The 19,213-nt window shown below is 34.9% G+C and overlaps 2 protein-coding genes across 2 annotated transcripts in view; both read right to left on the reverse strand.

Moving 5' to 3' along the window:
- LOC105463741 (zinc finger DHHC-type palmitoyltransferase 2) overlaps positions 1-1,099 on the reverse strand; it is a 111,947-nt gene extending 110,848 nt beyond the window's left edge. Inside the window, exon 1 of the mRNA XM_011711017.2 lies at positions 1,010-1,099. The gene's annotated coding sequence lies outside the window, so the exon portion shown is untranslated. The remainder of the gene's footprint in view (positions 1-1,009) is intronic.
- Positions 1,010-19,213, reverse strand: part of LOC105463742 (mitochondrial calcium uptake family member 3) — a 92,016-nt gene continuing 73,812 nt past the window's right edge. The window contains 6 exon segments of the mRNA XM_011711018.2: positions 1,010-1,123; positions 2,660-2,728; positions 4,821-4,978; positions 6,917-7,025; positions 15,381-15,552; positions 16,155-16,255. Of these exon segments, the coding sequence (XP_011709320.2) occupies positions 2,660-2,728; positions 4,821-4,978; positions 6,917-7,025; positions 15,381-15,552; positions 16,155-16,255 (609 nt within the window). The 3' untranslated portion in view covers positions 1,010-1,123.

The following is a 19,213-nucleotide window of genomic DNA, read 5'->3' on the forward strand; positions in this document are numbered from 1 at the left end:
AATTTTGTTGTGATTCAACAGAAAGTTTTTATTTTCCCTTTTAAGACATATTCTTTTGAAATAATAATTATATTTAAATTACTATTACTGGCTGTTTAGCATCACTTTTGCACGTGGTCCTTTTGCAAGAAACAAAATATTAGCTTCTACTTAATATATACATCAGTCTTATAAACCATTTTATATTAGTCTTTTACAATACTCATTTGATGCTAGACATATATTAACAATATGCAATAAGTTACAGAGTGTAAGACATTATTTTCACTAGTGTTATTAATGTGTACCACCTACAATTAGGAGCAGCTTCATGTTTAAGAAGATAATGACAATGACAATGATTACTGTTACAACAACTACCACTGCTTCTACGATCAACACATGACTTTTTTGGGGAGAAAAATTCTACACTTTAAATTGCTTTACTGTATACATAAAAGAATAACAGACATTCTGTTGACTTTGGCAAATGAACAAAAATTTTTAAAAACTTTATACAAGTCAAACAACATATGTTAATTAAGTACTTTTAAAAGTTAAAAGTACATGTAAACAATCGTTTTATATAGTAGCTTAATTTCTATTTGTTTTCAAAATTATCTCAGTGTAATTAAAAACTGGGAAAATAACAGGAATTTAATAATAATTCTAAGGGTCTTATAAATCTCAAGCAATATTCATCTCCAAAAATAAGTTCACAGTCCAAAATCAGAGAAAATGCAATGTTCATTTTTAGGCGATCAACATTCCATGAGTCATAAATTATTTTGAAATGAGGCAAACTTCTAATGAATAAATTAATAAATAAATATTGAAAATACATTCATATGTAGTCACCGGAAGTATTTATGTACTTCTGAAGGGAATGAAAAAGTGCAGAGTTCAGCAAATCAAGGCAAAAACTCGGCTTGATTTTATATATATAACATTTGTAGTAACAAGATGCATTTTATCTGTTTTATGTTTAAGAATTCAGTTCCAGAAAAAATATCAATTTCATAGCATTCACCTTTTCCTTCATCCTCTACTTCTTCTGACCTCAGACCTGCTTCCACTCTGAAAATTTTGCTTCTTGTTATTTGTCACACCGATAGTAATCCTTTAAACTTTGTTTTAGGAGTATCTAATTAAAAAAATAGTAACACAAAAGCAATATTTATTTAAGACATAATTCTGAGGTGATAGTGTTAATCAAATATTCTTATAATAATATGAAACAGTAAGGAACTCAACAGAAACACCCCACATAAAGTATAAGACACAAAGACTTAAAAGCTGAGTGTTTTGTTTAGTAATTTGTGCAATCCTCAGTCTTAGGCTTAGAAAAAGGCAGCCACTTCCAGGTATGGCTCTATGCTCTATTACTTAGAATCGGTGAAGCCAGTGTGATACTACTACAAGTCGGTCGGGGGCACTACCCGTGTGGACATAGCAGTCAATGGTCAATGGTCCTCCTTTTTTTTAAACGTTTAAGAATTTATAAGGCAGTTTAAAATTCCTTAAAATGCAGATTAGGAAGACCTGACTTCTTTTGTTAACTCAGCTACAAGGGTTACCACCCTAGACAAATAAGTAAGCCTGCTTGCCTGTAAACATTTTAGATGAGTATTTCCCAAAATGGGCTCCATAAAACAACAGATCCCAAACCTAATTTGCAAAATGCCGAATACTGCCATTTCCTTTTGGCAAGACAAAATGAATAGTAGCATATTACAATCTAATAAACTCTGTGGGGAAGAAACTTATTTAACCATTTTTATTATATTTCTTAAACTTGACTAAGCAACTCTTTTTTTTTTTTTTCCTTTTTAAGTATACATTGATGTGCTGAAGAACCTCTTCGGGAAACACCTCTATCTATCTATCTATCTATCTATCTATCTATCTATCTATCTATGCTTCAAGCTTGAGAAAAACAGCAAGAAACATATACATGAATATACTTGCAAACATTTTTAAACAAACAGCAAAATCTCCATTGCAGAAATCTAACTAATAAAAACCCACAACTGACCAAAATTTTATAGCTACAGTTGACTTTTGAAAGAAAAAAGAAAAAAAAAAACCCTCACTTGGAGATTGGAAACAAGTTTGATGCATTTCTTTGGGTCATAAATAATACATAAAATGTGGTAAAGAATAATAAGATATAATAAATAGGAAATAATAAATGAATAGGATAGAATGAAGCTTAAATTCTGGTTTTCCACTGACTAGCAAGTTATCCTATGCGAGTTACTTGTTAAACATTGATTTTTCTCTGCTGTTAAATGGGATATCTGTGAGAATTAAATGAGATACCACCTGTGGAAGAATACTTAATATAATGCCAGACAACTAAAATAACTAAAAAAAAAAGCTGTTATTTTTTGTGGATGCTCAGAATCATGATCCTATAAAACAGTTGCAAATATTCTTTGGGTGCTAATTATCCTATATTATACAAGTCCAATTTGGATTTATTACATTGTGTCTGCTCACATACAGAACTTCAAGTTTAACGTAAAATTTTTCCATCAAGATACTCTAATCACTTAAAAATTAAAAATAAATTAGATAATTGTATTTCTTTCAGCTACTTTCTAAATGTTATAACAGAAAAATAAATTATGATCCCTACTGTTACTGAACAAATTTAGACAAATAGAAGCTAACATACTTATCTGCTATGAAGTTCTTTCTTCAGGCAGGATTTGAAAGTGGGATACTTCTGGACTGTTTTATAACCCTGTAGAATAGAAGACAAAGTGTGCAAATGTACAGAAAGACAAATGCAGCGTGATTTCACTTATATGTGGAATCTAAAAAGTCAAACTCATGGAAGTGGAGAGTAGAATGTTAGCTACCAGAGGCTAAAGGGTTGGGGGATTGGGGAGGAAAGGGGAGAAGTTGACCAAAGGATTCAAAGTTCCAGTTAGACAGGAGGAATATGTTTTTGAGATCTATCGTACAGTAAGGTGACAATAGTTAGTAATCATGTACTTCATATTTCAAAACTGTTTTTAAAAAGTACATTTAAAATGTCCTCACAACAAAATAAGTATGTGAGCTGATGGATTTATTAATAAGTTTGATATAATCATTCCACTATATATAATCAAAATATCACATTTACCCCATAAATACATATTTATATGCTACTATTTGTAGATTAAAAATAAAAATTAAAAAAAGTGCAAATGTAAATAAAATGATAAAGGCCACAGATATGTAATAAATAAAAATAAAAATGTAACACTTAAGAGAGCCAGTGTCAAACATTTCTAGCGTACTTTATATTTAATTTGACTTTGCTACTCTAAAATTTTTGAGGCAAAATAAATGATTTCAATGTATGTTGTTTCAAGTACTTCTGGCACCATCGAAAATGTTAACAACTAACCACCAGGTGGCAGTTAAGTACACAGCATCTTTACTCAAGTAGCTTGGACTTAAAAGTCATTAAAAATCTGTAAAAACACTGTCTAAGATGAATCTTGAGGTTTTAGATATATAACTTTTTCTCTTTTAAAATGTATAATACTGGCCAGGTGTGGTGGCTCATGCCTGTAATCCCAGCACTTGGGAGGCCAAAGGGAAAGGATTACTTGAGGTCAGGAGTTTGAGACCAGCCTGGCCAAAATGGCAAAACCCTGTCTCTATTAAAATATTACCCGGGTGCGGTGATGCACACCTGTAGTCCCAGCCACTCAGGAGGCTGAGGCAAGGGAATCACTTGAACCTGGGAGGCAGAGCTTGCAGTGAGCCAAGATCACGCCGCTGCGCTCCAGCCCGGGCAACAGAGCAAGACTTTGTCTCAAGAAAAAAAAAAAAAAAAGTATAAAACTTAGGGATATTTTAGAAAGAGGGAAGATTGAATATTCTAGTTCTTAATTTTAATAGAACATTTTTTCTCTTTTTCTATTTGGGGCACATCCATAATATGTTACATGTGTACACATTTACTGATTCATACTATATTTCTAGCTTTAAAACTTGTTTCTTGGGGAAAAAAATCACTGAATTTCTGGTAATTAGTTTTTACTGTAAGATTTCAATAGACAAAAAATGTTTAACTTATTTTTCATATTAAAAAGTACTGATTATGCAGTAACATAAGAGTGTCAAGCTACCTAGAGGTAATCTGTCTCATCTAAAATAAGAAATAGTGGCCAGGTGCGGTGGTTCATTCCTGTAATCTTAGCACTTTGGGAGGTCGAGGCAGGAGTTTTGCTTGAGCCCAGGAGTTCAACACCAGGCTGGGCAACAGAGTGACCTCGTTGCTACTAAAATAAATTATAAATTAGCCAGGCATGGTGGCATGCACCTATAGTCCCAGCTACTTGGGAGGCTGAGGCAGGAAGCTCACTTAAGCCCAGGAGCTCAAGGCTGCAGTGAGCTATGATCATGCCACTGCACTCCAGCTTGGGTGGCAGAGTGAGACCCTGTCTCTAAAAGAATAAATAAAATAAAATAAAAATAAAACAAAATGACAAATAATGATATTTATTTGTATAGTACCAAAAGCTAATATGCAGACTAAATTTTTTGAAAATATTTGGTAACATTTTTCTTCCAAAAACTAGGATGAAGACATTAGATTGAATATGAAAGTAAATTATTATAAGGTCAAACTGATTTCGTATTTTTAGAAAAGAATTCTCTTTTATCACCTCAAATTGTTTTTTAAGGGAAGTAAGACCTACGTTTTTTTCTTTTCAAATAAAGCATTCATGTTTATATCCTTAAGAAATTAAGACAAATTATTTTTCACCTAAGATGGATTTATTTCCCTCAGACTTTAAAAAGGATATCAATAGGTTTAAAACGCATAGGTTTACCCGGAATCCTCTATGGAGTCTGTCTTTCATAATTCCAATAAATTCTTTGTAACTTAATTGATCATCTTTGTCAACATCAAAAATCTTGAAGACGGTGTTCACTAAATGTGGTGAAAGTTTGAGTCCAGTAGCTACATAGACGGCACGTTTAAATTCATCTAGATAAATGTCACATAGAAAAAGAATAGACATTATTTTTACAGTATGTGTTAATTACTAGAAAGGCTGTAAAAGAAGTTGTTTTCTAAATGTGAATCACAATCTTAGGCAACATGGCTTTCCATTAATCATGCTGTCTTTCAGGTAATAAAAATTTTTGTGGTTTAAATGAAAAGAGCCAAGCATCAGCTGTATCTTAGGTTAATAATGCATTCATATTCAATGAATGTTTAATGAGCACCTACTCTCAGTGACAGATACTTTAGAAGTTAGTAAGACGAATAGGTTTTCAAGAAACTTACGGTTCAGAAGGGAAATGAGACCCTTGCCCAAATAATCATTACACGGGGCCACACAAAAAGTACCAATAAAATGCTATGAGAATCTGGAGATGAGTGATCGCTTCTGTGTGTAGCGTGGAGCAGGGAGAAGGGAGAGAAAGGCAGTGGTTAAGAAAAGGCTGTGATTTTGTCTTTGAGCTGAACACAAAAGGACAATTTCAGTTTATAGGGATGACAGAAATGGCAGATGAGATAACATGAATGAACCAAGGCATGCGGGGAGGTGGAAGGGCATAAAGCACTTTCAGAAAACAGGGAGTCTGGTCTGGGTGGAGCCGGGGACATCTAGGATACGGAGAAGCTCTGCACAGGCACTTTGAGGCAGGGAACCAGAACGTTCTTCAATAGGCAATCGGAAAACTTAAAAGTTTTCCATGCAGATGTGTCATAGAAAAGTTAATTTTTTAAGGAAGATTATTCTGTCAGGTGTGTAGGAAACATCAAAGAGGAAAGTAATTAGTAGCAGGATTGTCACTTTGGTGGCTACTGCAATATTCCTTTTAAAAAGTAATAACCTGAATAAAGATACTTGTGGTGGCGAAAAGAGATGGATGTATTTCTAGCGCCTGCAAGACAGGCGACACCATCAATTATTTCATTTCCCGGTTCTAAAAAACAAACATCTTTTCTATTCTGAACCCAGTAACCAGATACTGATTTGTTTCTTCACAGGTTGATTAGGTTTATCACAGCAGTAAAGGTTAGTCTATAGAGGCAGAGTTCCCAAAGGTTTTGGCTTTAAAACACTAAAATGGGTTGAGCATATGTGTTATTTGAACATCCAAACTACAGAAAGGGTAAAATATAAAATTTTTCACATTTCTCTTATTCAATGAATAAATGAATAAGGCCACATAATGAAATCAGTATCTATGGTTTTGGGAAAGAGATAATTATCATCAGCACTTAGGGACTACAGTTTGGCTTCTCTCTAAAACATAATAAAAAAAAGACTGTCCTCTGGGGTTTAAGCTTGTGCATTAACATACATTAGATTATGGGAGAGACAGGTAAAATCACCTTAAAGACAAACAAAGTCCCCATATGGCAGGAAGTTTTAAAAAGGACATGGCCATGAGGGGAGGGAAGGTGATCATGGCCACAGGATCCTAGGAAAAGGGCTTGGCTTCTTAGTCCACCTACAGCCAAAGACAGCTGGCTCTGCGGACACCAGCATTCTGAATTCTATGACCACTGTATTTCTTTGAAAATTACACAAAACTGATACTCAGTTTTACAGGTTAGTTGGGTAATGTAAGTCCATGGCTGAGAGGTTCCTCTGCTGAGAAAATTCCAGTTTCTGAGTCGGCAGGCATTAAATTAGTAAAATAAATACCATCCTGTGAGAACAGGGCATGACCAGCTGGTTCTTCCAAAGGTAGACGCAAGTCCCTCAAGGTCACCCAGTGGCCACGAGGTTTCTTCCTCATGGCTGTTTTCTGACAAGTACCAGAACTGACTTGTCATTGAAAGTATACACCGGACTTTCACACAAGTTGATGGGTGATATGTCATATTTAATTAATTGGTTGACAAAATCTATAGAAACAACATAGTATTACTTCTTGCTTTTAATTTTTGTAAATGATTACTTACCTTGCCCTATAGAACGACTTGCAAAGTTATACATATTCAAGGCTATTGCAAAATCTTCTAGGTTGTTTAAAAACTGGAAAAATGACCTGAATTCATCAAATGTGATGCCCTGTATTGGGAAAGGAAATGAAAATACATTTAGTATTGCCAAATTTATTAAAATAAGTATCTACACGTAAGAGAAAAAAACAGATAAAGCATTTGCAATTTGTCTTGTAAGTAAACATTTCTAGGGCACATTTTGGAGTTGTTCTCCAACTGGAATGTAAAATTCACTCAGACTTAGTTACACTGGGTAGTGCTGCCTGCTACCATTACAATAATAGGTAAAAATATTTTTTAAACACAGTCCAATCAGCACAAAATTAAAAAAAAAAAAGCTCCAATAAAAAAGAATTAGAAAGTTTCAATTTTGAAAATTCTCTATTTTAGGCCTGATTTTTTTTTAACCTTGTAAGGTAAATACAAGAAAAAAAAAAAAAAAAACAGAAAAAAAGCCATAAAAAAGTTTGCCCTGCACATGTATTCCTCAAATGTGATTCAGCATCAGCATTAGATTATGAATGTCTTTATAATGACAATGCAAAATCAAAGTGCTGACTCCATGCCAACGCAGTGTATTCACACTTGTCCCTGTCACTATAGCACTGCCAGGGCAGCGGCAGGAAGTGCAGTGACCTCAGAGATACAGTTCTGGGTGCCTCCACACTGGGCTGCTGTGGGATCATGTAAAAGACCGGTGGTCAGGGTGGCCTCTTCTGGAATGTCATGTGTACAAACTGCAATTATTGCCATTGCTGTTACTTCAGTTGAATAGGGAAAGTCTTTGAAATAAGTACCATGTATCTCAGCGAATACACATTTGGACAAGAGGAGATGCATTTAGGTAATGTGTTCTCCTCAGCAAATTAACATAATTAAGAAAGAGCACAGAGAGAAGATCAGAAGGCCGCGAGTTGAGACCTAACAAATTCCTATTTAATATGAAGGTGAAAGGGGAAGGGACAGTAACAAGGCTGTGTTGGAAGGCCGGGGAAAGAACCACAGGGGTCTAGTTCCATATAAGCCAGGTACTGATTAGATCAAATGGTTTATTACCTAAACACCCAGCTTTTGATACATGTTACTTCAATTACAACTCATCTTTTACTTGCAACGTGAGAATCCTTACTGTCTTTTCTCCTCACATTTTTTACTTTCCTTTCCTTACATTCATTTAATACCATTCCAATCTTGGATCCTGCTTTGTGACCCTATCCCACTCGTCATGTTTTCTGCAGAAGGCTGTTTGAATCAGTTAGGAGAGCTGCACCAGAAAGGGTGTCTTGATGTGGAGAGCTTGTTGCCAAAAAAACTGGTCACTGCTGTGGTTCTGCACCAGTTTATGCTGCGACCTGCTGCCATAACAGCAGTCTCTGGGTGACAGGCTACTGTTAGTAGGAGTAAAACACACGAGGATGGGATCTTTTTAAATAAAGGGAAAACAAAAATATCAATATATTGGGGGGCAGGCATGAAATTAAGAAATAAATTTAAAAATGACACACTATAATGTTCAATGTCTGAACTTAACAGATTTTTCAACACATGGTTCTCATGTTTGGAAAGAGGTCATATTCAGAACATACATCATTCTTTTGTATAAACACTTTGTGTTTAGAAATATAAAATTATAAAATAACAAATGGGACATTTATTTTGATGGAGGTAATTTAAAGCAATGTTTCTTAATGGCCAAGAGGGACAGACAGTCTGGGAGAAGGGCAGACAAAAGGGGTGTGGCCATTTCTAACAATGATAACTGAAAACCTGAAAGCATCAAAAAACACATGGACTGAGAGTACAGAAATAAATATCTATGGTCAACTGACTTTCAATAAAGATGTGGGTATGGTTTGCCTCTGTGCCCCACCCAAATCTCATCTCAAATTGCAATCGCCATGTGTCCAGGGAGAGAGGGCCCTATAATCCCCACATGTTGAGGGAGGGAAGCGACTGGATTATGGGGGCGGTTCACCCCGTGCTGTTCTCATGATAGTGAGTGAATTCTCATGAGATCTGATGGTTTTATAAATGTCAGTTTTTCCTGTGTGTTCTCTCTCTCCTGCTGCCTTGTGACGAAGATACTTGCTTTTTCTTTGCCTTCTGCCATGAGTATACGTTTTCTGAGGCCTCCCTAGCCATGTAGAACTGGGTCAATTAAAGCTCTTTCCTTTATAAAAAGATGCCAGTCTCAGGCATCTCTTTATAGCAGTGTGAAAATGAACTAATATAGATGTCAATACCATTTATTGGGGAAGGAATTGTTTCTTCAATAAATGGTGCTATGACAAGTGGATATCCACATGCAAAAGAAAGAAGCTAGACCCTAACTTCAAACCATTTATGAAAACTAACTAAAAACAGATCAAAGTTCTAAATTTAATAGTTAAAGCTATAAGACTTACAAAATAACTAGACAAAACTTCATGGCCTTGAATTTCCAACAACTGCTTAAATATGACACCAAACACATAAGGAACAATATAAAAATAGATAAATTAGATTTCATCAAACTAAAAACATGTACATTAAAGAACACTATCAAAATTAGCTGGGTGTGGTAGCACGGGACTGTACTCCTAGCTACTTGGGAAGCTGAGGCAAGAGGATCACTTGAGCCAAGGAGTTTGAGGTTGCAGTGAGTATGATCGTGCCACTGCACTCCTGCCTGGGCAACAGAGTGAGACCCTGTCTGTAGAAAACAATTAAAAATAAATAATAAAAACAAAGTGAAAAGACAATCCACAAAATGGGAGAAAATATTTGCAAATAATATATCTGATAAGACTCTAGAATTCAGTTTATGTAAAGAACATGTACAAAGCAGTAACAAAAAGATAAACAACCTAATTTTAAAATGGACAAAGGACTTGAAAAATCATTTCTCCAAAGAAATGGCCAATAAGCATATAAAAAGATGCTGAATATAATTACTCCCCGGGAAAATACAAATCAAAACTACATGTACACATATATTCATAGCAGTACCAGTCACAATAGCCAAAGGCAGAAATAGCCCAAATGTCTATGGAAGGACGAATGGATAAACAAATTGTGGTATGTACATAAAATGGACTATTATTATTCAGCCATAGCAAAGAATGAAATAGTGATACATACTACAGTGTGGATGAACCTCAAAAACACTATGAGACCAGGTATGGTGGCTCACCCCTGTAATCCCACTACTTTGGGAGGTTGAGATGGGAGGATCACTTGAAGTCAGGAGTTTGAGACAAGCCTAGGCAAAAAAAAAAAAAAAAAAAAAATAGCCAGGCACAGTGGTACATGCTTATAGTCCCAGCTACCCGCGAGGCTAAGGTGGTAGAATCACTTAAGCCAAGGAGTTTGAGGCTGCAGTGAGCTATGGTTGCACCACTGCACTCCAGCCTGGTGGCAGAGAAAGACCCCATTTCTTGAAACAAATAAAAGTGAATAATAAAAATACTATGAAAGAAGCCAAACAAAAAGGCTACGTGCTGTATGATTCCATTTATATGAAATATCTAGAATAAGTAAATCCACAGAGACAGAAAGCAGAGTGATGGTTGCCAGGGACTGAGGAGAGAAGGAAATGGGAAGGGTCTGCATCATAGGTACGGGGCTTACTTTTGGCATGAGGAATATGGTTTAGAAGTAGAAGGAGGTGGCAGTTGCACAATATTGTGAATTCACTAAATCCCACTGAATTATGCAGTTTAAAACAGTTAATTTTTTGTTACATAAATTTTACCTCAATAAAATAAAAAACAAAAGACTAGGAAAAGACTAACTCGAAAAATCCAAACAAATCATTACAATATAGTATTGACTAAATACAAACACATTCAGAAAACATGGTCTTATGAGGCTTTCAAGTGTATATAAGCCATGTTTGTTTTCAGCACAAAATTCATGCTGATCCCATAAATTATGCCACAATACATACCGTTCAAAGTTAATTAGTAACTGATGTAAATGGCAACTATATAATAACTTTCAGAAATAGATATGAGTTTAAAAGGTTAGGAGAAATAAATCCAAACTCCGAAATTTACTGGCTGAATGATCTAAGGTAAGCCACTTAAATCTTTCTGAATATCCATTTCCTTAAAGCTTAATAACAATAATTATACTACTTTCTTGTTAACATTTGCATTACATGGTTAGTATGAGAAGCCATCTTTCCATCCCTCTGGTCACTATCTACATTATCTCCTAGATAAGTTTACCTAGTCCCATGGCATTTAAAAAATTTTTAAATTATTTATTTAATATGACAATATATTCACTTCTTCAAAATTCAAAAGGCCCAAAGATTGTATAGCACAAAATCCCCCTTCCACCCTTAGCCATGTAGTTTCTTTCCTTAGAGGAACCATTTTCTAGTCCCATGAATCCTTCTAGAGTTAGCATGTTTTTATACTCTACAAATGGCTCTAAATCACGCCCTTTTCACACTTAGTATATCTTGGAGATAGTTCTACGCTAGTAAAGAATTTCTTTGATCTCTTTTCAGCTGCACCATATTCCATTCTATAGATATATCATGATATATTTGATTAGCGACTTACTGAAAGACATTTAGGCATTTCCAACCGGTTACTATTACAAACAACATTATAATGAATAACCTTGTACATATGCCACTTCATCATGAGTGAATATATCTGTAGGTAAAATTCATACAAACAAAAAAGCTTCAAGTTCTACATTTTAAAATACCATCTATCCATCAATTAACAGGAGTTCAACATAATATATATATTTGCATACATATACATAAAATATATTTGTATAATGAAATAAGCAAATTATACAGTATGTTAGAATATGAAAATGCTATGGAAATAAAAACAGATTAAGGTAGGAAGGAATAAGGAATGCCAGGAGAGGGAGTATCATTTATACAATAGGTTATATATTATTCATATAATAGGCTATTATTTATATATTAGAAAGGGTAGGCATCATTGAGAAATAGCATAATGAGCCATGTGGCTATTAAGGGAAGAACATTCTTGTCAGAGGGGAAAACATATACAAAGCCCCAAGACAGAAGATTTGAGAAACGGTAAAGAGTTTCTGTGGTTGGTGCAGAGTGAGCGAGCAGGATCAGAATATAGGAAGTGAGGTCAAAGGTAATGAGGGAGCAGTGTGTGTAGGAGCCACTGTAAGGATTTTGGCTTTTACTTTGAGAAGAGTGGCGATCTTACCGTGGTATGATCGAAATCACAGTCAAAAGCATTTCCGTGAATGCTAAATGCTGAACAGATTGCAGGGAGGCAAAGTTGGAGGATGATCTGGGAGGAAATTCCAATAATCCAGGCAAGACAGAATGATTACTCGGATGATAGCAGTGGAGGTGGCTAGGAGTGGTTAAATTCTTATACAGGTAGTATCAATAGGATTTGCTGATAGACTGATTATATGTAGAATGTGAAAAGAGGGAGTCCAAAATTTTGGCCACAAGAACTGAGAAGAACCGAGTTTGTATGAACTGAAAGAGGGAAGATGGTTTGTGGAACAAGTTTTATGGGAATGATCAGTAGTTCAGGTTTGTAACCATTAAGCCTGAGATATCTATTGGATCTTCAAGTGAAGATGCCGAGTAGGTAGTACAATGTAAAAGCCTGAAATTCAGGGGAGAAGTTTAAGCTGCAGACAATGTGGAGGTTTAAACACTAATGACTACTAATCAGTCATCCTGACTGTACCCTTGACTGCTAGATTCACATATCCAACCTGCCTGCTTAATTTTTCATTTGGATAACTATTAGGAATCTAAAATATGACTGGTTCCTAAGAAAACTCTTGATTCCCTCCTAACCCTAAATTCATGGTTTTGCTTAGCTCAGCAAATGGCACTGTTTCAGCTTGTGGTTCAAGCCAAAGCCCTAGGAGTTCTTGATTCCTTTTTCTCTTATAATGAAATATAATCCATGAACAGGTACTATCGGCTCTACTTTTTAAATGATCCAATCAATATCTGACCCCTTTTCCCTACTCTTACCCTGGTCCAAGCCATGCTTTTCTATTGCCTGGGCACCTATAACAGTATCTTAACCTGTCTCTTCCTTTCAAACCCAGGCCACCTAAAATCTATTCTGTTATGTAGCAGCCAAGATATCTTTTGAAACATGAATCAGATATCTGGCGCATGAATTAGACCACATCTAAGTGTCACAGTTGATTGTCAATACTTGTTGAATATTTGCTGAATGAGTATCATGCCTATGCTCTAAAGCAAGGTTCACAAACTTCTTCTGTAAAGGGCCAGAGAGTCAATATTTTCATTTTCACTGGCTATATGGTCTCTGTTGCCTCAACTTTACCATCATGGTGCAAAATCAGCTGCAGACAGTATATTAAACGAACGAGCATGGCTGTGTTCCAATACAATTTTACTTACAAAATTAGGAAGTCGGGTAGTTTGCTGACTTCCTGCTTTAAAGTTTAAACATTATAATGGCTTCCCATCACTTTTAGAATCACTATTTGAATAAAGACTAAACTTCTTACCTTAGCCTACAGAATCTTAAAAGATTTGACCCATATCCACCTTTCCTTACTCATCTCCAATTTTCCTGTCCACTTACTTTAACTTTTGGCATTTTCTCAAATAAACTGAGCTTTTCTGTCCTCAGGTCCTTGGCATTTGCTGTTACCTCTACCTGGAAGACTTTACCAGAACTTTGCATAGCTCATTCTTCATAGTCTCTCCCCAGAAGCTACCTTTTCACTCTTCAGCAAAGCCCTTCCTGACAGTCTACTTTCTTTTCCGGTCCCCATGACTCTTGCTCCCTTTCATAACATTTATCAGAACTTAAAGTATATCTTTTTTTACTTGTTTATTTTGTCTCTCCACTAAGATATATTTCTATGAGAGAAGGACTTTGCTTATGTTGCCACTTTAGCCCCAGTGGTTGGAATAAAGCCAAGCAAATAGTAGATGCTCAATAAATATCTGCTAGGTAAACAAATGAAAATGAAAGTAATTTAGAAATGTAAAGTGCTATTCAAATATTTGTAGCTGTTACTCTTCTGGAGAGAAGGAGATGAGAGATGGAAAGAAGGGGAAGAGTTAAGTAGGTGGAAGGAAGGGAAAGACATAAGTGGAGCGTGGTAAGAATATCATTGGCTTAGAAAGCCTTGGATTTGAATCCTTGGACAAGGGTCTAAGTATCTGAAAGCCTCAGCTTCCATTGTTGTAAAAGAAAGATGCCAAAGAATGCTGTCAAGCCTAGAAGGCTGCTCTGAGCATTGATGAGATAATGTAGAAAAAAAAAATCAAAATCAATGAGAATCAATTAATTTTGGTTCACGTGCAAAATTTTCCATTTCTACAAGTAATCATTTGTGGTGCTTAAGATACATCTAGAAATTGGAATTGTTCAAAAACTGAATTTAACTTTAAAAAACTTAACCTTTTAAGTTACAGATTTTAATGTTTCCATTTAATAAAAGCAAAAAAAAAATGCAGATTCAAGGCCCTAAGTAATACCCCAGTAGCTGGAAAAATTGCACTACTAGGGTAGTACGATTTTCAATATTTATTTTTAGGGAAGTACCTATGAATTGGAAAAATTCCGTTTTACATGGAAAACAGATAAAAAGTACTCTAATTCAGAGATATCGTAAACTAATTGCCAAATGTAACAAGTCCTTTTTTTTTTTTTTCCCATTCCTTAGAGGAAATGGAGAACTGTTAACATTGTCACAGTGTATCCATTCTAAACAAAGTAAAACTATTTGCAAGTTTTTCTTGGATGATTAACCTGATCCTTGTCTAAACACAAATAGAAGGCAATATATCTAAAACATCCCAAGCTTGAAGAGGTACTTGTAACACTAGCTCTATTTGGTTGCAGTGATGCATTCAAATACCACTAGATAATGCAACTGTTCAGAAGCGCTGACAACACATTTGTTACTAAACAAATAGACAATCAGTTGTCCCAGGTTCCTAACCATTCCTGCCATCCAAACTCTTTGAAAAACTTCACTTCAGCTGATGATAAGATCACTCACTCATCAATGGTGGTCTTCAAATGACCTTTTATTAAGGGTGTTATGGAAAGGAATAGAGTGTGACAGAAATGATGTCAACATAAACTTTTTTATGAGGTGATGTTTAGGTAGTAGTCAAAGCATATAGCTAAGTGGAATTCTCCTGAAAAATGATATTGTTAATTTGAATAAAACAATTGGTAGTAGCCTAAAGGAGTTTCGAAATACCTAAGAAAAATGTGGATATGTACCCAGAATTTACAATTAATTTATTTTTGAAAGTGTAGCCACAGCACTTAGGACACAGAATGAAATATATCCAAGATATCTTTTAATCCACAGAGAAGCAAAAGAACTAACAAAAGGGCAATGTGTTTTATAGGCACATATCACAAAACAGTAACATAACCAACTAAATATGAGGATGAGATACCTTTTCTTCAGGTATACTGTAACGCACATTTTCTAAAAATACTGACGTATTTTCCACATTTGTATATCGTAAAAGAATATGAGCAAAATCTTCTTCACTGATGGTATTCATTCCATTAGAGTAGGAAAGGAATTCTATTTCTAGAACTTCTGTTTGGAGATTATCCATGAATCTATGACAAAAAATGTAACAAAGAATAAAAAGATACATAAAGAGTTATGATAACAGGAGATGATGAAATACTCACTGTCCTAGAAAAGGTTACATGGAAATAATTGTATGATGACACAAAGATTAACAAAGTTCCTCCCTGTAAATGAGAATGAAAAGAGCACAGGATCTATGAGGCTTTACCACTTAATGGTGGTAGCACCTGGGGCAAATAACCTAGCCTTTCAGGGGTGTAGTTTCCTCATCTATAACATGGGGATAACAAAGTACCTTGCAGAGTAGTAATGATACTTAAACTACTTGTTACTATCACTGCAGCTTATTGAGACAAGGAATTGGCAACATACTTTCTTCTGACTATATAGAAGATAACAATTCAGATATCTGGAATTTTAAAAAATCGTTCAGTAACTTCCTGTTATAATTATCAATATAACCACTGGTATGGAGGTACTGATAAATGTGGGTATTTATTATACAGAGGATCTTATTTAAGATTAAAGTAACAAAGGAGGTGAGTATTGCTGTACTAGACAATGTCTAAAGATCCTTCTGATTTCAGTAGGCTAATAATTTTTAATAAAAATATAAAAATAAGCTCACCTATAAAAATCTTCAAAGTTGAGCTCAGCTTTTCCTTTCTTTCCAAAAAAGTGTACAAGAAGTGTAGTATCTGTTACTAAACTTGTGATGTCATCAGCACGCTTAAAAATAAATCACAATTTGAAAGTTAGCTTCAATAAAAGAAACAGAATAGGGATACCCAATATCTCTCAAATAATTTTGTTATCGACATACAAACATCAAGAATGTAAATATATTAATATTGGAATGAAAAACACAGGCACATTAATACATGCAATTATAGTTAAAATAAAGCTCACATTTTAGTAATCGAACTTTGAATGAAACTGATCTTTGTACTCAAAAAATTTTGAAGGTATAAGAAATGTTCAACCTCAAATTATGCATATAGCAGTCTATCTTTTAAATTATCTAAAATAATTGAAATCCTTTAATAATCATCTAAATATTCTATTTTTATTCAAGTAATTCAGTTTGGATTTTCCTAATCAATCTGAAAAATTATTTTTTTTAAATGATGTTCCAAAGAGATATTGAATAAATGGGGCTGACACAAGAATGGTCCCAAGCTTCACAAAACAGCTTCCTTTAACCATTATATTCTGTAATTACGATACTTTAATGGATACTGTATTTGGAAACAGAAAAACTAAAGTAATAATATGATCTTAAAAATTTATATGATCTACAATTTTTTCAAAGTCTTACATAACTTGTCAAATGGATAAAAAATTAATTCCAGAGACTTTTCCTTTTCCACTCAACTTAATAAACTAAGTTCCAAATATTTTCTTAAAACTGCTTGGTTATAGTCCTTATAAAGTATAATGGCCTATGAAAATCATCCACCTTCCTTTAATGTAGCTTTATAGATCTTCCTTTTCTCTCCTTCCCTTCCTTCCTTCCTTCTCCAGTTGGCCATTAACTCATTTCATAAACTTAGGTACAAAAAGCATAAAATTCAAAGGATTGTAACTTTCCTATACATCATCCTAGGAAATGTGAAAAAAAGAGTTTAAATAATCCTATTTTTTAATTCAAGAAAAATAGCTGTAGATAGGCACATAGTTTTATTACTTTTTGTCCAGAACCCTGATAGTACTCCACAGAAAACATAAGACAGAAAACAAATACTTCTCTACAAAGGATCAGTCTTCTGTGGCTGTTGACCAAAAGTCTCATTCATCCATACACTAAACTTTCATATTCCTTTGATTCCTCACAGCCCCTCTTCCTAATCTTTCATAAAGATGGCAATTTTATCCTTCATAACATTTGTTAAATCTTTATTTCCTTTCTCCATGGACCAAATCTGCTTCTCTTTTAATGATTAACATGGAGTAACAGAGACCACATCTGATTTCCCCTGCACATGTCCCCTTTTAATGCATTAAAATGTTTCTAAAGTGACTAATTATTCACATTTGTCTTAAAAACTCCAGCATGTAGGGTATCTATACTTTAAATTATCTAAAACTGTTGACATTCTTTAGTAATCGTTTAAATATTCTACTTACATTTAAGTAATTTAGTTTAGATTTTCCTAATCATTCCAGCATATAACCTCCTTATCATTGGTTTGGTAGATCTCTACTACTACTACTCAGTTTACTCTGCTGAGAAATCCCAAGTATCCTCCATAGCTGGGATACCTGAGAAGTTGTCTACAATAAAACCAACTTCTTTGAGGATTTGATAGTGGTTTGATCTGTTTGCCAGGAGAAAAAAAATACAGCCAGGTAGCCAAGTGTCACATACTATGTTTTAAATGCATCTTCTTGAACAAGCTTCTTATGAAAGTTGAGGAATATTAGTGGCGCCAGTCTTTTGGGGATCCATAAGTGAGAGGAGACTAGTATAACTGGAGTAGCTCTAAAAGGCATTACTTTCCCCAGAACTTTAAGTTGAAGAGGCAGCCTGCTCTAATAGAACAACATTTAAAATCAGAAGACCTGGGTCACTGACTTTTTTTTTACCTTCAGCTTTCTTATCTATAAAATGGGAACAATCCTAACCATAACAACAATTTTGCGGATAAAGTTAAAATATAAGCAACCAAATGTTCTTATTAGTAGTCATAAGACGCAAATAACTTTTGGGAAAAAAGAAATCTGATATTAATTATAGGCACTCTTTTTGTGATTTAACAGAGTCTAGCTTAATAAGTTTATTATCTTATTTATTATCAGTTTAAATTAGTAGGAGGAGGAACTATTTCAGAGGTTATTCCACCCCTGAGTGCAGCGTAAGAGTAGAGGCTCTTGCCTCTGTCCGGAAGCTAGAAGAATGGGGTGAGAGGAAAGGAGACAGAGTAGATTAGAAGGGGGAAATGGTGGTTTTGAAAAAGTTGCTTACTTCACAAATAGCCAGTATTGTGGTGAGCAAATAAGATGGTTTAAGAGTCAGATTGCTGGCTTTGAATCCAGACACTTCTCATTATTTAAGTGACCTTACAGAAGTTAATCTGTTGAGGATATCACTATCTTAAGGAATAATAATAGTATCTATCCCAAAGGCTTGCGGTAAGGATGAGATAACACATTTAAATCATTTAGCCCCGTGACTAGTGTACTGTAAATGCTTACTAAGTGTTAGCTGTTATTATGTATTTTTATCAAATATATTTCAGGACACTGAAAAGGGACTAGACAAGACAGAAAAGATAAGAACGTTGAGGCCGGGTGCGGTGGCTCACGCCTGTAATCCCAGCACTTTGGGAGGCCAAGGCGGGTGGATCACGAGGTCCAGAGATCGAGACCATCCTGGCTAACACAGTGAAACCCTGTCTCTACTAAAAATACAAAAAATCAGCCGGGCGCCTGTAGTCCCAGCTACTCGGGAGGCTGAGGCAGGAGAATGGCACGAACCCTGGAGGCAGAGCTTGCAGTGAGCCTGAGCTTGCAGTGAGCCGAGATAGCGCCACTGCACCCCAGCCTGGGCAACACAGCCAGACTCTGTCTCAAAAAAAAAAAAAAAAAAAAGGAAAGAAAAGAAGAATGTTGAATCGTAATAAAAAAAGATTTTTACATCGTACACTCTTACTTCTTTTTTGCTGTTGAAATTACATATTATATACA

Source organism: Macaca nemestrina, chromosome 8 (assembly GCF_043159975.1).
Source record: "Macaca nemestrina isolate mMacNem1 chromosome 8, mMacNem.hap1, whole genome shotgun sequence".
Lineage (NCBI taxonomy): Eukaryota > Metazoa > Chordata > Mammalia > Primates > Cercopithecidae > Macaca > Macaca nemestrina.